General features: G+C 43.9%; 1 protein-coding gene across 1 annotated transcript in view; it reads right to left on the minus strand.

The window, feature by feature from the left end:
• Positions 1–14,181, minus strand: part of LOC106590384 (voltage-dependent T-type calcium channel subunit alpha-1I) — a 187,130-nt gene that overhangs the window by 139,253 nt on the left and 33,696 nt on the right. The window contains exon 5 of the mRNA XM_082969363.1: positions 729–826. Coding sequence (XP_082825489.1) covers positions 729–826 — 98 coding nt within the window. The remainder of the gene's footprint in view (positions 1–728; positions 827–14,181) is intronic.

Below are 14,181 nucleotides of genomic sequence, written 5' to 3' on the forward strand. Positions count from 1 at the left end.
AATTGGAGGCAGCTGGTCCTCGTTACCTCTGATTGGAGATCATATTCAGTAGGGGTTTTTCTTCCTGTTTTTGTGGGTGATTATATTTTGAGTAGTGTTTGTTTCTCCTCTGCGTCACGGTTTGTTGTTTTATCCTTCAGTTTATTTTGTATTGCATAAAGTTTCACAGTCTAAATAAATATGTGGAACGAAACACACGCTGCACTTTGGTCCACTCCTTTAAACAGCCGTGACACATAAGGACAACTCAGAGTATGCTATTCTGTTCATCTGAAATAGACTACATTTTCTCCATATCATGCTTCTTTAGACCCGTCTAAAATAAATCATGGATTTATTGTGAAGGTGTAGGCTATATTACATGGATTTATTAGACTTTTGAAATGTAGACGTTCCAAAGGCCTGCATTAGTGGCTTGTAGGCTGTGTGTGGAAGCCAGAAGATGCTAAATATCTATATGCTAATTTACTGTCAATTACCGTGAGACCAGCAGTTATTCGCTTGACAATCACAGACTGACAAAATGTCATGACCGCCACAGCCCTAACTGCAACTCGGTAAAACTATATCAATTGTTGCATGTTGCATTTATATTTCTGTTCAGTGTAATACTAGTGGAGAATATGCATGTAGTCTGGTCTCAGATCTGTGCTGTCTTGCCAGTGTTAGCAGATCTGGGACTCGATCAGGCAGGTATTGTGTGATGGTGGTATCTATGGGAGACTTACTTGGAACTCTGTTGATGGCTTTGAGGGGTCTGAGGACCCTGACTGTCCTGATGGCTGAGAGGTTGATGTTCTGGAGGTCCAAAGAGTACTCTACCATCCTGGAGAAACAGGAACACAATACAGTTACAAACTGTTGAAACTCACACTGTTGAACTGAACAAACCCTCTGTCCTTACTAGATATTCTCAAGGTTGTTAGTGGTATTTTTCTAGTTCAACCTGTTAAAAGAAAACAGAGTGAAACGCAGTAACAGCACAGATCACACATCAGAGGATCTATCTAAACTCTGGATGTTCATGCTATTATATTTATTCGTATTCTTACTTCTGTATCTGTTTACTAAATGTATGTACAAGGAGACACCCAAAGCCCTTACACAGTTGGGGGTTTGTATTGTAAAACTGGATGTGAATAAATGTTCACCCCTAATACACCCAGATAACCAGTCATCCATAGAGTTCAGAACACAACCCTCAGTCCAAACGGCATCCATATTAGGAAGTCCCTTAGTTGTCAGACCAAACTCCCTTAGTTGACAGACAAAACTAGTCAGACAACTGAATGATTTCCTAATATGGATGCCGAACTAGTAAGTGTTGGAGAGGAGGTAATAGTCCCATCCGGCTCGAAGGACCATGAAACACACCACACACCACACACCACACACACACACACACACACACACACACACACACACACACACACACACACACACACACACACACACTACAAGTTCATTTTCCAGAGTGAAGGACCATGAAACCATAAAACCGGGTGTTACTCCTCTCACTGCACACCTGTATGAGGTGTGTATCTGCTTCTCTGCTTTCCACCTCTCCTCTTTCTTTTCTGATCCACTCCTTCTCACTGTGGGTATCTATATGTGCATAAGCAATAACCTATTAGACCTGCAAATGCAGGGACAGGTAGAAGCTTCTGCTTTGTTAAAGCTTGAAAGAAAAAGGGTGAATGTGAGAAAAAGCGCAGAAAAGGAGGAAAATGGAGCGGGAAAGATGGAATGTTGGGATCCAGACCTACTTCCAGTCCATTCCTGTACCTGAAGAGAGAGAGAGGGGACAGATAGTGAGAGATAGAGGGAGAGAGAGAGAGAGAGGGGGAGAAAGAGAGAGAGAGACTGAAAGAGAGATAAGGAAAGTAAGGGCCAACCCTACAACACCCCCAGGCATCAATTACCTCATCATAATCATCTCAACTGCAGGAATGAACAAAGGTGAAGACTCAATTTAATATGCAGGAACACAAACTGTAGAAACACTAGTGAATTTGCAGATACCTGGGCTAACAGAACAGAGAGTCTGCCAGACCCAAGACAGAGGAGTCAGAGAGAACTCAACTATGCACTGGAGCATTGCGCTGAGCTAGACTGACAGACAGTCTTACTGCAGAGAGAGGAACACACTCCACAGGGAGAAAGGAAGAGATGAGAACAGGTGTGATGATACATTAAGGGTGTAGAGAAAACTGCCTCAGTCCCAAAATCAACCCCTAGCTCTTAGCTCCTAACCTTCAAACCAGACAGTATCACTGCAGGCTAGCTCAACAGGGAGAGAGGGGGAGAAGAGGACAGGTGTGGAGAGATTTAGCCAGGTCTAGAATGAGTAGTACCAAATCAAACCATAGCTCCTTGCCTCTAGCCCCTAGCTCTTAACCACTAGCTCCTAGCCAATAAGCACTAGCCCCTAGTTTCTCCTTGCCGGTCAGTGAGTGCAGATAGAGGCCCAGAATGCAGACTAACTCCAGAGGGGGAGTGGGAGGTGAGGACAGGTGTGTGGATGTGTTTGGGGAGATACAGAGACAGTGATCCAGTCAACCCAGACAGTTCATTCAGGCTAACTCCAGTGGGAAAGAGGACCTTACAAAAACAATACATCAAATTTACAGTTTCTCTCTCTCTCCAAACTCTTCAGGAGTGAGAGAGAGAGAGAGAGAGAGAGAGAGAGAGAGCAAGAGCGAGATTGGAGAGCGAGAGAGGGATTGGAGAGCAAGAGCGAGAGAGGGATTGGAGAGCAAAAGCGAGAGAGGGATTGGAGAGAAAGAGCGAGAGAGAGAGATTGAAGCGAGAGCGAGCGAGATTGAGAGAGAGGGATTGGAGAGCTAGAGAGAGAGAGAGGGAGAAAGAGAGATTGAAGAGAGAGCGAGATTGAGGGATTGGAGAGCTAGAGAGAGGGAGAGAGAGAGAGTGGAGAGAGAATTACATTTTAGTCATTTAGCAGTCACTCTTATCCAGAGTGATTTACAGTAGTGAATACATACATTTCATACATTTTTTTTTTCCGTACTGGTCCCCCGTGGGAATTGAACCCACAACCCGGGTGTTGCAAACAACATGCTCTACCAACTGAGCCACACATTAACTTGGGACACGGGACCCGAGTTAATGCAGGCTAACTCCAACGGGAAAGAAGACATGTGTCTAGATGGATTTAACCTGTTGGGGCTAGGGGGCAGTATTTGCACGGCCGGATAAAAAACTTAACCGATTTAAACTGGTTACTACTCTTGCCCAGAAACGAGAATATGCATATAATTAGTAGATTTGGATAGAAAACACTCTAAAGTTTCTAAAACTGTTTGAATGGTGTCTGTGAGTATAACAGAACTCATATGGCAGGCCAAAACCTGAGAAGATTCCATACAGGGAGTGCCCTGTCTGACAATTTGTTGTCCTTCTGTTGCATTTCTATCAAAAATACAGCATCTCTGCTGTAACGTGACATTTTCTAAGGCTTCCATTGGCTCTCAGAAGGCCCCAGAAAGTGGAATGACGTGTCTCCTGTCTCTGGACAGGCTGGGGACAGTGACACTGGAGATGCGCATTCATGAGAATTCTCCAAAAAAAATTCGCCCGGTTGGAATATTATCGCTATTTTACGAGAAAAATAGCAGAAAAATTGATTTTAAACAGCGTTTGACATGCTTCGAAGTACGGTAATGGAATATTTTGAAATGTTTTGTCACGAAATGCGCTCGGCTCGTCACCCTTCGGATAGTGACCTGAATGCACGAACAAAACGGAGCTATTTGAATATAACTATGGATTATTTGGAACCAAAACAACATTTGTTGTTGAAGTAGAAGTCCTGGGAGTGCATTTTGACGAAGAACAGCAAAGGTAATCCAATTTTTTTAATAGTAATTCTGAGTTTAGTGAGCACCAAACTTGGTGGGTGTCAAATTAGCTAGCCTGTGATGGCCGAGCTATCTACTCAGAATATTGCAAAATGTGCTTTTGCCGAAAAGCTATTTTAAAATCTGACACTGCGATTGCATAAAGGAGTTCTGTATCTATAATTCTTAAAATAATTGTTATGTATTTTGTGAATGTTTATTGTGAGTAATTTTGTAAATTCACCAGAAGTTTGTGGTGGGTATGCTAGTTCTAAACATCACATGCTAATGTAAAAAGCTGGTTTTTGATATAAATATGAACTTGATTGAACAAAAAATGAATGTATTGTATAACATAATGTCCTAGGAATGTCATCTGATGAAGATCATCAAAGGTTAGTGCTGCATTTAGCTGTGGTTTTGTTTTTTGTGACATATATGCTTGCTTTGAAAATGGCTGTGTGATTATTTTTGGCAGGGTACTCTCCTGACATAATCTAATGTTTTGCTTTCGCTGTAAAGCCTTTTTGAAATCGGACAATGTGGTTAGATTAATGAGAGTCTTGTCTTTAAAATGGTGTAAAATAGTCATATGTTTGAGAAATTGAAGTTATAGCATTTTTGAGGTATTTGTATTTCGCGCCATGCGATTCCACTGGCAAGCGTCCCACCTAGCCCATAGAAGTTAACAAGGACCAGAATAGAATCAGTATTTCCTAGTCCCAAATCAAACCCTATCAACGATCCCCTGGACCCTAACTGCTATCCCATATCGTCTCCAAGCCCTAATCCCCTAGACACTATCCCCTATCGTCTCCAAGCCCTACTCACCAACACACTATCCCCTATCCTCTCCAAGCCCTACTCCCCTAGACACTATCCCCTATCCTCTCCAAGCCCTACTCCCCTAGAAACTATCCCCTATCCTCTCCAAGCCCTACTCCCCTAGACACTATCCCCTATCCTCTCCAAGCCCTACTCCCCTAGAAACTATCCCCTATCCTCTCTAAGCCCTACTCCCTAGACACTATCCCCTATCCTCTCCAAGCCCTACTCCCTAGACACTATCCCCTATCCTCTACAAGCCCTACTCCCCTAGAAACTATCCCCTATCCTCTCTAAGCCCTACTCCCCTAGACACTTTCCCCTATCCTCTCCAAGCCCTACTCCCTTAGACACTATCCCCTATCCTCTCCAAGCCCTACTCCCCTAGACACTATCCCCTATCCTCTCCAAGCCCTACTCCCTTAGACACTATCCCCTATCCTCTCCAAGCCCTACTCCCCTAGAAACTATCCCCTATCCTCTCCAAGCCCTACTCCCTTAGACACTATCCCCTATCCTCTCCAAGCCCTACTCCCTAGACACTATCCCCTATCCTCTCCAAGCCCTACTCCCTAGACACTATCCCCTATCGTCTCCAAGCCCTACTCCCCTAGAAACTATCCCTTATCCTCTACAAGCCCTTCTCCCATAGACACTTCTTGATACCATCTTTGCCTCTTAAATAAGTGGATTATTAAATGGCAGAAGCTGAATCAGCCATGAACATAAAGGTTAAAGTGCATTGGGCATAGTGAGAATCCTACTAGATGGTCCTATTCCCAATACAGCATGGCATCCCTTTTCCTAGATCTCCTCATAATCTAATATGACAGCCATGTTTCTACTGGAGAGAAGAGCAGAGAACTGGGGGGACTGACAATACAAGCTATAGAGTACAACTGGAGTACAACTGTAGAACTGCTGCCCTGCACTTTATCAATCACTCTGCCTCATCAGGTAGAGATTGGATGGAGAGAGATAGGGAGAGAGATTGGAGAGAGAGTGGAGATAGAGATGGGAGAGGGAGAAAGGGTTGAGCGCCTGAAAATGGGTCCTGCCAATTTGGATCAGTTTTGCACCAATTTGAGATGGGGCCGAGACAGAAATAAGCACACATTGTCTGTCTCTCTAATTCTCTCACCATCTCTGTGTCGAGATGCTTTTCCTGATCAATCCACAACAATCCATGTTTTCGCTGCTTCTATGTCCTTCTTGAATGTTAACCAGAGAACTATGGCCTTACTTAAACTACGTACTGTGTACTAATCATACTACAAACTATTTAGAATATACTGTTTCGTAAAACGTTTGAAGTTTTAATTCGCACATGCACAAGTACGTGTTGTTTGGTCTTCGTCCCCGTGACTTTACACAGCACGCCGTCATTTGGGTAAAATAAAAACCCCTGTTACGCATTCCTGCTCCTGTCTCCTGAATCTCTTCATGCCAGCGTGACAGAATAATCAACCATTAAGGGAGACTGGGGGAATGGCCCGTCCGACGATGCTGCGTGCAACTGGGTCGTCCCAAGTCGCCACAACACGGCCGTCCGACGACGCAACTTCAGCAGCCACAACTGACCCTTCCGCCACTGCTACTGGTCCGTCCGACACTGACGCAACTTCAGCAGCTGCATCGGGTCCCGGTAGACCCGCACTGCATTCCTGTGATTCCTCGCTCTTTTGTTTGAGTTTCAACCCTGTGTTTTGTATAGTGTTTGTTTGGTCTTCGTCCCCGTGACTTTACACGGGCACGCCGTAATTTGGGGCGGAATAAAAAAAAACAATTCCGCATTCCTGCGTCTGTCTCCCGATCCTTCATACCAACGTGACAGATACCCAAAATGCCTACTATTTAGAAGGCAAGAACGGGCTTTCAGACACGGCCATTGTCTCATTACAAGCGTGTTCCCATCTTTTAGTAACAGTAATCACAGCCATATTCCTGCTAAAGCCTGACACAAACACACACACATACCAACAAACACACACACATACCAACAAACACACACACACATACCAACAAACACACACACATACCAACAAACACACACACATACCAACAAACACACACACATACCAACAAACACACACACATACCAACAAACACACACACATACCAACAAACCCACACACATACCAACAAACACACACACATACCAACAAACACACACACATACCAACAAACACACACACATACCAACAAACACACACACATACCAACATGAACAAATAGCCAGAAACAACGCATTGGTTTTTACTAAACAGTACGTTTAATAGTATGTAGTACAATTATCACACAGTATGTAGTTTTAGTAAGTAGTAGGCAAGACAGATTTCGGACACATTCACTGAATAAATAAATAAACACGCGCAGACGCACACACACACACACACACACACACACACACACACACACACACACACACACACACACACACACACACACACACACACACACACACACACACACACACACACACAGTACCAGTAACACATTTGGCATAAGAAGTCTTACAAAATGCCTGTGTAAGTCCCTTTGGGAAGGAATGTGGTACATCAATAATGAACAGAAGATCAATGGATGTAATATATTTAGTCTCAAAGAGGGAGTTTAGCAGCAGAACAAGGGGCCACACAAAGACAAACACACACACACACACATCATCCTCCTTTCCTATTTTATATCAATCCCTTCCCTTCCCCTCTGCTCTCTGCTCCTCTCCTCCACCACACTCCAACACCCTTTACTCTCTCTCCCCTTTCCTCTCTCTCCCCTTTCCTCCCTCCCCTTTCTTCTCTCTCCCCTTTCCTCTCTCCCCCTTTCCTCTCTCCCCTTTCCTCTCTTCCCTTTCCTCTCTTCCCTTTCCTCTCTTCCCTTTCCTCTCTTCCCTTTGCTGTCTTCCCTTTGCTCTCTTCCCTTTGCTCTCTTCCCTTTCCTCTCTCTTCCCTTTCCTCCCTCCCCTTTCCTCTCTCTCCCCTTTCTTCTCTCTCCCCTTTCCTCTCTCTCCCCTTTCCTCTCTCTCCCCTTTCCTCTCTCCTTTCCTCTCCCTTTCCTTTCTCTCCCCTTTCCTCTCTCTCCCCTTTCCTCTCTCCTTTCCTCTCCCTTTCCTCTCTCTCCCCTTTCCTCTCTCCTTTCCTCTCTCTGCCATTTTCTCTCTCTTCCCGTTCCTCTCTCCCCCTTTCCTCTCTCCCCTTTCCTCTCTTCCCTTTCCTCTCTTCCCTTTCCTCCCTCCCCTTTCCTCTCTCTCTCCCCTTTCTTCTCTCTCTCCTTTCTTCTCTCTCCCCGTTCCTCTCTCCCCCTTTCCTCTCTCCCCTTTCCTCTCTTCCCTTTCCTCTCTTCCCTTTCCTCCCTCCCCTTTCCTCTCTCTCTCCCCTTTCTTCTCTCTCTCCTTTCCTCTCTCTCCCCTTTCCTCTCTCTCCCCTTTCCTCTCTCTCCCCTTTTCTTCTCTTCTCCTCTCTGTATCTAGCCAACCATTGTTGTCGTGATTGACGTCTGTGTGTATGTCTGTGTGTGTGTCTGTGTGTCTACCCTTCTGTTGTCATTCGAGGTGTGTGTATTCTTGGTGTGAGAGTTATAACGAGGTCCTGTTACACCTCCTGCTTACGGATTCACCGGGTGTGTGTGTGTGTGTGTGTGTGTGTGGTGTGGTGTGTGTGTGTGTGTGTGTGTGTGTGTGTGTGTGTGTGTGTGGTGTGTGTGTGTGTGTGTGTGTGTGTGTGTGTGTGTGTGTGTGTGTGTGTGTGTGCGCCATGTGCGTCCATGTGTATGTGAGTAAACCTGGCCTGAGTCCGACAACAGCTGGTCGTGACTAGTTGAAACACCCCCTCTATACACATTCCCTCCACTGTGTCTCGATTCCTCACTATAACAACGACATATCTCTCTACCTCACTGTAACAGCTACATGTCTCTCTACTTCACTGTAACAGCTACATGTCTCTCTACCTAACTGTAACAGCTACATGTCTCTCTACTTCACTGTAACAGCTACATGTCTCTCTACGTAACTGTAACAGCTACATGTCTCTCTACCTCACTATAACAACTACATGTCTCTCTACCTCACTGTAACAGCTACATGTCTCTCTACCTCACAATAACAACTACATGTCTCTCTACCTCACTATAACAGCTACATGTCTCTCTATGTCACTATGACAACTACATGTTTCTCTTCCTCACTATAACATATACATGTATCTCTACCTCACTATAACAACTACATGTCTCTCTACCTCACTATAACAACTACATGTCTCTCTACCTCACTGTAACAACTACGTCTCTCTACCTCATTATAACAGCTACATGTCTCTCTACCTCACTATAACAGCTACATGTCTCTCTACCTCACTGTAACAACTACATGTATCTCTACCTCACTGTAACAGCTACATGTCTCTCTACCTCACAATAACAACTACATGTCTCTCTACTTCACTGTAACAGCTACATGTCTCTCTACTTCACTGTGACAGCTACATGTCTCTCTACTTCACTGTAACAGCTACATTTCTCTCTACTTCACTGTAACAGCTACATGTCTCTCTACTTTGCTGTAACAGCTACATGTCTCTCTACCTCACTGTAACAGCTACATGTCTCTCTACTTCACAATAACAACTACATGTCTCTCTACCTCACTGTAACAGCTACATGTCTCTCTACCTCACAATAACAACTACATGTCTCTCTACCTCACTGTAACAGCTACATGTCGCTCTACCTCACAATAACAGCTACATGTCTCTCTACCTCACTGTAACAGCTACATGTCTCTCTACCTCACTGTAAAAATGACATGTTTCTCTACCTCATTACAACAGCTACATGTCTCTCTACCTCACAATAACAACTACATGTCTCTCTACTTCACTGTAACAGCTACATGTCTCTCTACTTCACTGTAACAGCTACATGTCTCTCTACTTTGCTGTAACAGCTACATGTCTCTCTACCTCACTGTAACAGCTACATGTCTCTCTACTTCACTGTAACAGCTACATGTCTCTCTACTTCACTGTGACAGCTACATGTCTCTCTACTTCACTGTAACAGCTACATGTCTCTCTACTTCACTGTAACAGCTACATGTCTCTCTACTTTGCTGTAACAGCTACATGTCTCTCTACCTAACTGTAACAGCTACATGTCTCTCTACTTCACTGTAACAGCTACATGTCTCTCTACTTCACTGTGACAGCTACATGTCTCTCTACCTCACTGTAACAGCTACATGTCTCTCTACTTCACTGTAACAGCTACATGTCTCTCTACTTTGCTGTAACAGCTACATGTCTCTCTACCTAACTGTAACAGCTACATGTCTCTCTACTTCACTGTAACAGCTACATGTCTCTCTACTTCACTGTGACAGCTACATGTCTCTCTACTTCACTGTAACAACTACATGTCTCTCTACTTCACTGTGACAGCTACATTTCTCTCTACTTCACTGTAACAGCTACATGTCTCTCTACCTCACTGTAACAGCTACATGTCTCTCTACCTTACAATAACAACTACATGTCTCTCTACTTCACTGTAACAGCTACATGTCTCTCTACCTCACTGTAACAACTACATGTCTCGCTACCTCAGATTTTATTTATGCATAAATATACAGGCCTCCCATCACAGCTATATATCAATTATAATCTCCCATCTGTTCTCATTGAGAAGTTGGCAGCTTGGAGGGGAAGCGGAGGATAGTGGAGATGCATAGGCATATGCACACACACACACACACACACACACACACACAGAGCAGGTAGGCAGACTCTAGGGAAGGGGCAGTGTGAGTTTTTCTAACATTGTGTTAATAAGACAGGGTTTTCCCTAGATAGGTAAAGGTAAAGATAGGTAAACTCCAGCTGACTCTTGGTATAGCACATGGGGATCTTAGCCTTGTGTGCGGCTGCTCGACAATGGGAATCCATTTTATGAAGCTCCCGACGAACAATTATTGTGCTGACATTGCTTCCAGAGGCAGTTTGGAAATCGGTAGTGAGAGTTTCAACAGAGGAAAGACGATTTTTATATGCTACGCGCTTCAGCATTTGGCGGACCCGTTCTGTGAGTTGTGTGGCCAAACACTTCACGGCTGAGCTGTTGTTGCACTTCACAATAACAGAACTTACAGTTGACCGGGGCAGCTCTAGCAGGGTGGAAATTTGACAAACTGACTTGATGGAAAGGTGGCATTGTCACGTCCTGACCAGTAAAAGGGGTTGTTTGTTATTGTAGTTTGGTCAGGGCGTGGCAGGGGGTGGTTGTTTATGTGTTTCGGAGTTTTTTGGTTAATGTTCTATGTTAGTATATTTCTATGTTCGTTCTAGATTTTCTATTTCTATGTTTAGTTTATTGGGTTGACCTTCAATTGGAGGCAGCTGTTCCTCGTTGCCTCTAATTGAAGGTCTTATTTAATAGGGGTGTTTTTTCATGGGTTTTTGTGGGTAGTTGTTCCATGTGTAGCTGTGTGCCTCACAGGACTGTTTCTTCGTCGTTGTTTTTGTTTAAGTGTTTATTTTGGTCTTCTTCTCAATAAAGAAGATGAGCATACACATTGCCGCTGCGCCTTGGTCCCATACTTACGACGAACGTGACAGGCATCCTATGACGGTGCCACATTGAAAGTCCCTAAGCGCTTCAGTAAAGCCATTCTACTGCTGATGTTTGTTTATGGAGATTGGATGGCTGTGTGCTCGATTTTATACACCTGTCAGCAATGGGTGTGGCTGAAATAGCTGAATCCACTCATTTGTGTCCACATACTTTTGTATATATAGTGTATAAACAAACACACTCACCAAGAAGTGACATACACACACCACGAACCAACACTAGAATACAAGCAAATACCCACACAAATAGACAAATACAAATAAAAACACGCACACACTTTAATCACACATCACACATCGCTCTCACGACTTCCCCTAATTGAAATTCCTCTCCCCTCTCCCCTCTGCCAACCTGCAGCAGCTGTTTCTATACACACACACACATCAATTAACTCTACAGATACAGGGGAATGATGAAATGTCCTGTCTGTCTGTCTGTCTGTCTGAAGGCTTTCCCTTAATCTGTCTTTTGATTGTCCCTGCCTCTCTGTGCCTCGCTAGGCCTCGCTTGGCCTCTCTGTGCCTCTCTGTGCCTCTCTGTGCCTCTCTGCGCCTCTCTGCGCCTTGCTAGGCCTCTCTGCGCCTCTCTGCGCTTCTCTTTGCCTTTGTGCTCTGACACTAATACTGCTGTAGTAGATATTAGCGTTATAGGTTGTGGGGGGCAAAAAAATGCTAATCTTATTGATCTGATTGACTGGTATAGGGTTTCCTGAGGGTGTGTCTGTGTCGTAGTTGAGTACTATTCTGGCCCTCCCTCTGAGCCTTGTCTATCAACCATTATCCAGTTCAGACAGTGCTATAGAGCTCTCTGGGTGATTTCATGCTTTCTGTCAGTTAATTCCTCTGTTTTAAGGGGGAGAATAGAAGGGTAATATTACTGAGTGCAGTCCCAGCATCCAGTCTGTGGATTACATCATTCTATACTCCCCCTTCTCTCTCTCTCTCTCTCTCTCTTTTGCCAGCATGGCAACCACAGCATTCTGCAGTGATACGGAATCCCAGGTGATTACCTCATGAAGCTGGTTGAGAGAATGCCAGAGAGTGTGCAAAGCTGTCATCAAAGCAAAAGGTGGCTACTTTGAAGAATCTCAAATATAAAATATATGTTGATTTGTTTAACACTTGTTTGGTTACTACATGATTCCATATGTGTTATTTCATAGTTTTGACGTCTTCACTATTATTCTATAATGTAGGAAATAGTAAGAATAAAGAAAAACCTTGAATGAGTAGGTGTGTCCAAATGTTTGACTGGTACTGTATAGAGAGAGAGAGCGAGAGCGAGAGCGAGAGAGAGAGAGAGAGAGAGAGAGAGAGAGACCATCTGTAGAAACCATCAGTATATTAGTGATCCCTGTCACTGATCCCTCCTCTCTCTCCCTCTCTCAGTGCTGCAGGCAGGGCTAGCTACATAGCTAGGAACCGCTCCTACACATTAAGATCAGTGCCACTCAGCTAAAGCTAATGCTATTGCTGCCCTTGGCATGCATTGCGTAGCACTGAGCTAGCATGCTAAAGGACAAGGCTACTGTCATGACGTTGGCCTGTGGGTAAGGTTTATGACCCCCCCCCCCATAAATACCTTTCTCCCTTCCCCTCTCTGACCCTACTGAAGGACTTGAATAGCCTGTGTTAAATATAGAGAGTCTGGGAACATCAAACAAATGGGGAAAAGGAACCATATTTTGGTAATAAAACCAGTTGGAAATATGCTTGGGAATGTAATGAGTATGTATGTAAAGTTCGTTGTTATCTGAGACATTATGACTGATGACAGGACAACATAAACTGTACCTGAGAAAGTATACACCCTCTAGTTATCAGAGTAACATGGAATTGTTATGCAATTGAAATGTTTGATATTGGAATTGTTTGTTAGGAGATTAAATGTAATTTTAGCTTCCAAATGAGAGAATTGGGTTTTCATAAGGAAAGTGCCCTGCTTGATCAGTGGCCCACCCCTGTGAAGAGGAGGGGTTATAAACGATGAAACACATCCTTCCCCCTCTCCACTATATAAGCCTTTGACGAAAAGATAACCAGGTTGTTCCAGCACGTGAGGTCTGCAGCCTCTACGTTAGAAGGACACACATGTCAAGGACAGAACTAAGCCAACCTCGGCATGAGCTTTGGTGGCGAATGGTATGAACTTTGAGCTTATTCACTACAGAAGTGATACTTCCTAGCCGCTGTAGACGTGGGCTAGGAAAGGACGGACGACGGATCCAGTCTAACAGACAGACGAAGATACCACCACGTATCCAATTTACCACCAGAGACATTCTTGCAAGGACAGGAAGGTCTGTTGGCCAACCCGGCCAGCATCTACGACCAATCTACCGAAGCGCAGCTCAGAGTAAATATTTATTGCATTTTCCTTTTCCAAATGGGCGGTAATTTAGAATGCATAAGATAATGTATTTACGATAGCATAGCTGCTGTTTCTGTGTTCCTAAATCTTCCCGCTCTTTCATTCAAGCCCAACCCCCTTTCCTTTGTGTAACCAGCTTTCATACAGGTTCCGTTCACCAGGGGTGAATTCTGTATGACATCATTGTATTCTGTGTATTTGTAATTCTGTGTGATTAGTTAGGTATTTAGTAAATAAATAATTAAACCCAATTTTGTATTGCTGATTCAACTTGTTAGCCAGGGTTCGTGAAGATAGCCAAGAATTTACAACTTTCATTATGAGACTGAAAATAAGATAAGGGTTAATATTGACTGCTATCGATGTAAAATATTACAAAGTATTTTAAGAGTTTATTCGGAAGATAACAGCTCTATAAACGTTCTTCCGTGGTGCCCCGACTTTCTAGTTAATTACATTTACATGATTAGCTTAATCAGGTAATATTAATTACAGAGAAAGA

Source organism: Salmo salar, chromosome 02, assembly GCF_965601325.2.
Source record: "Salmo salar chromosome 02, fSalSal1, whole genome shotgun sequence".
Taxonomy (NCBI): Eukaryota; Metazoa; Chordata; class Actinopteri; order Salmoniformes; family Salmonidae; genus Salmo; species Salmo salar.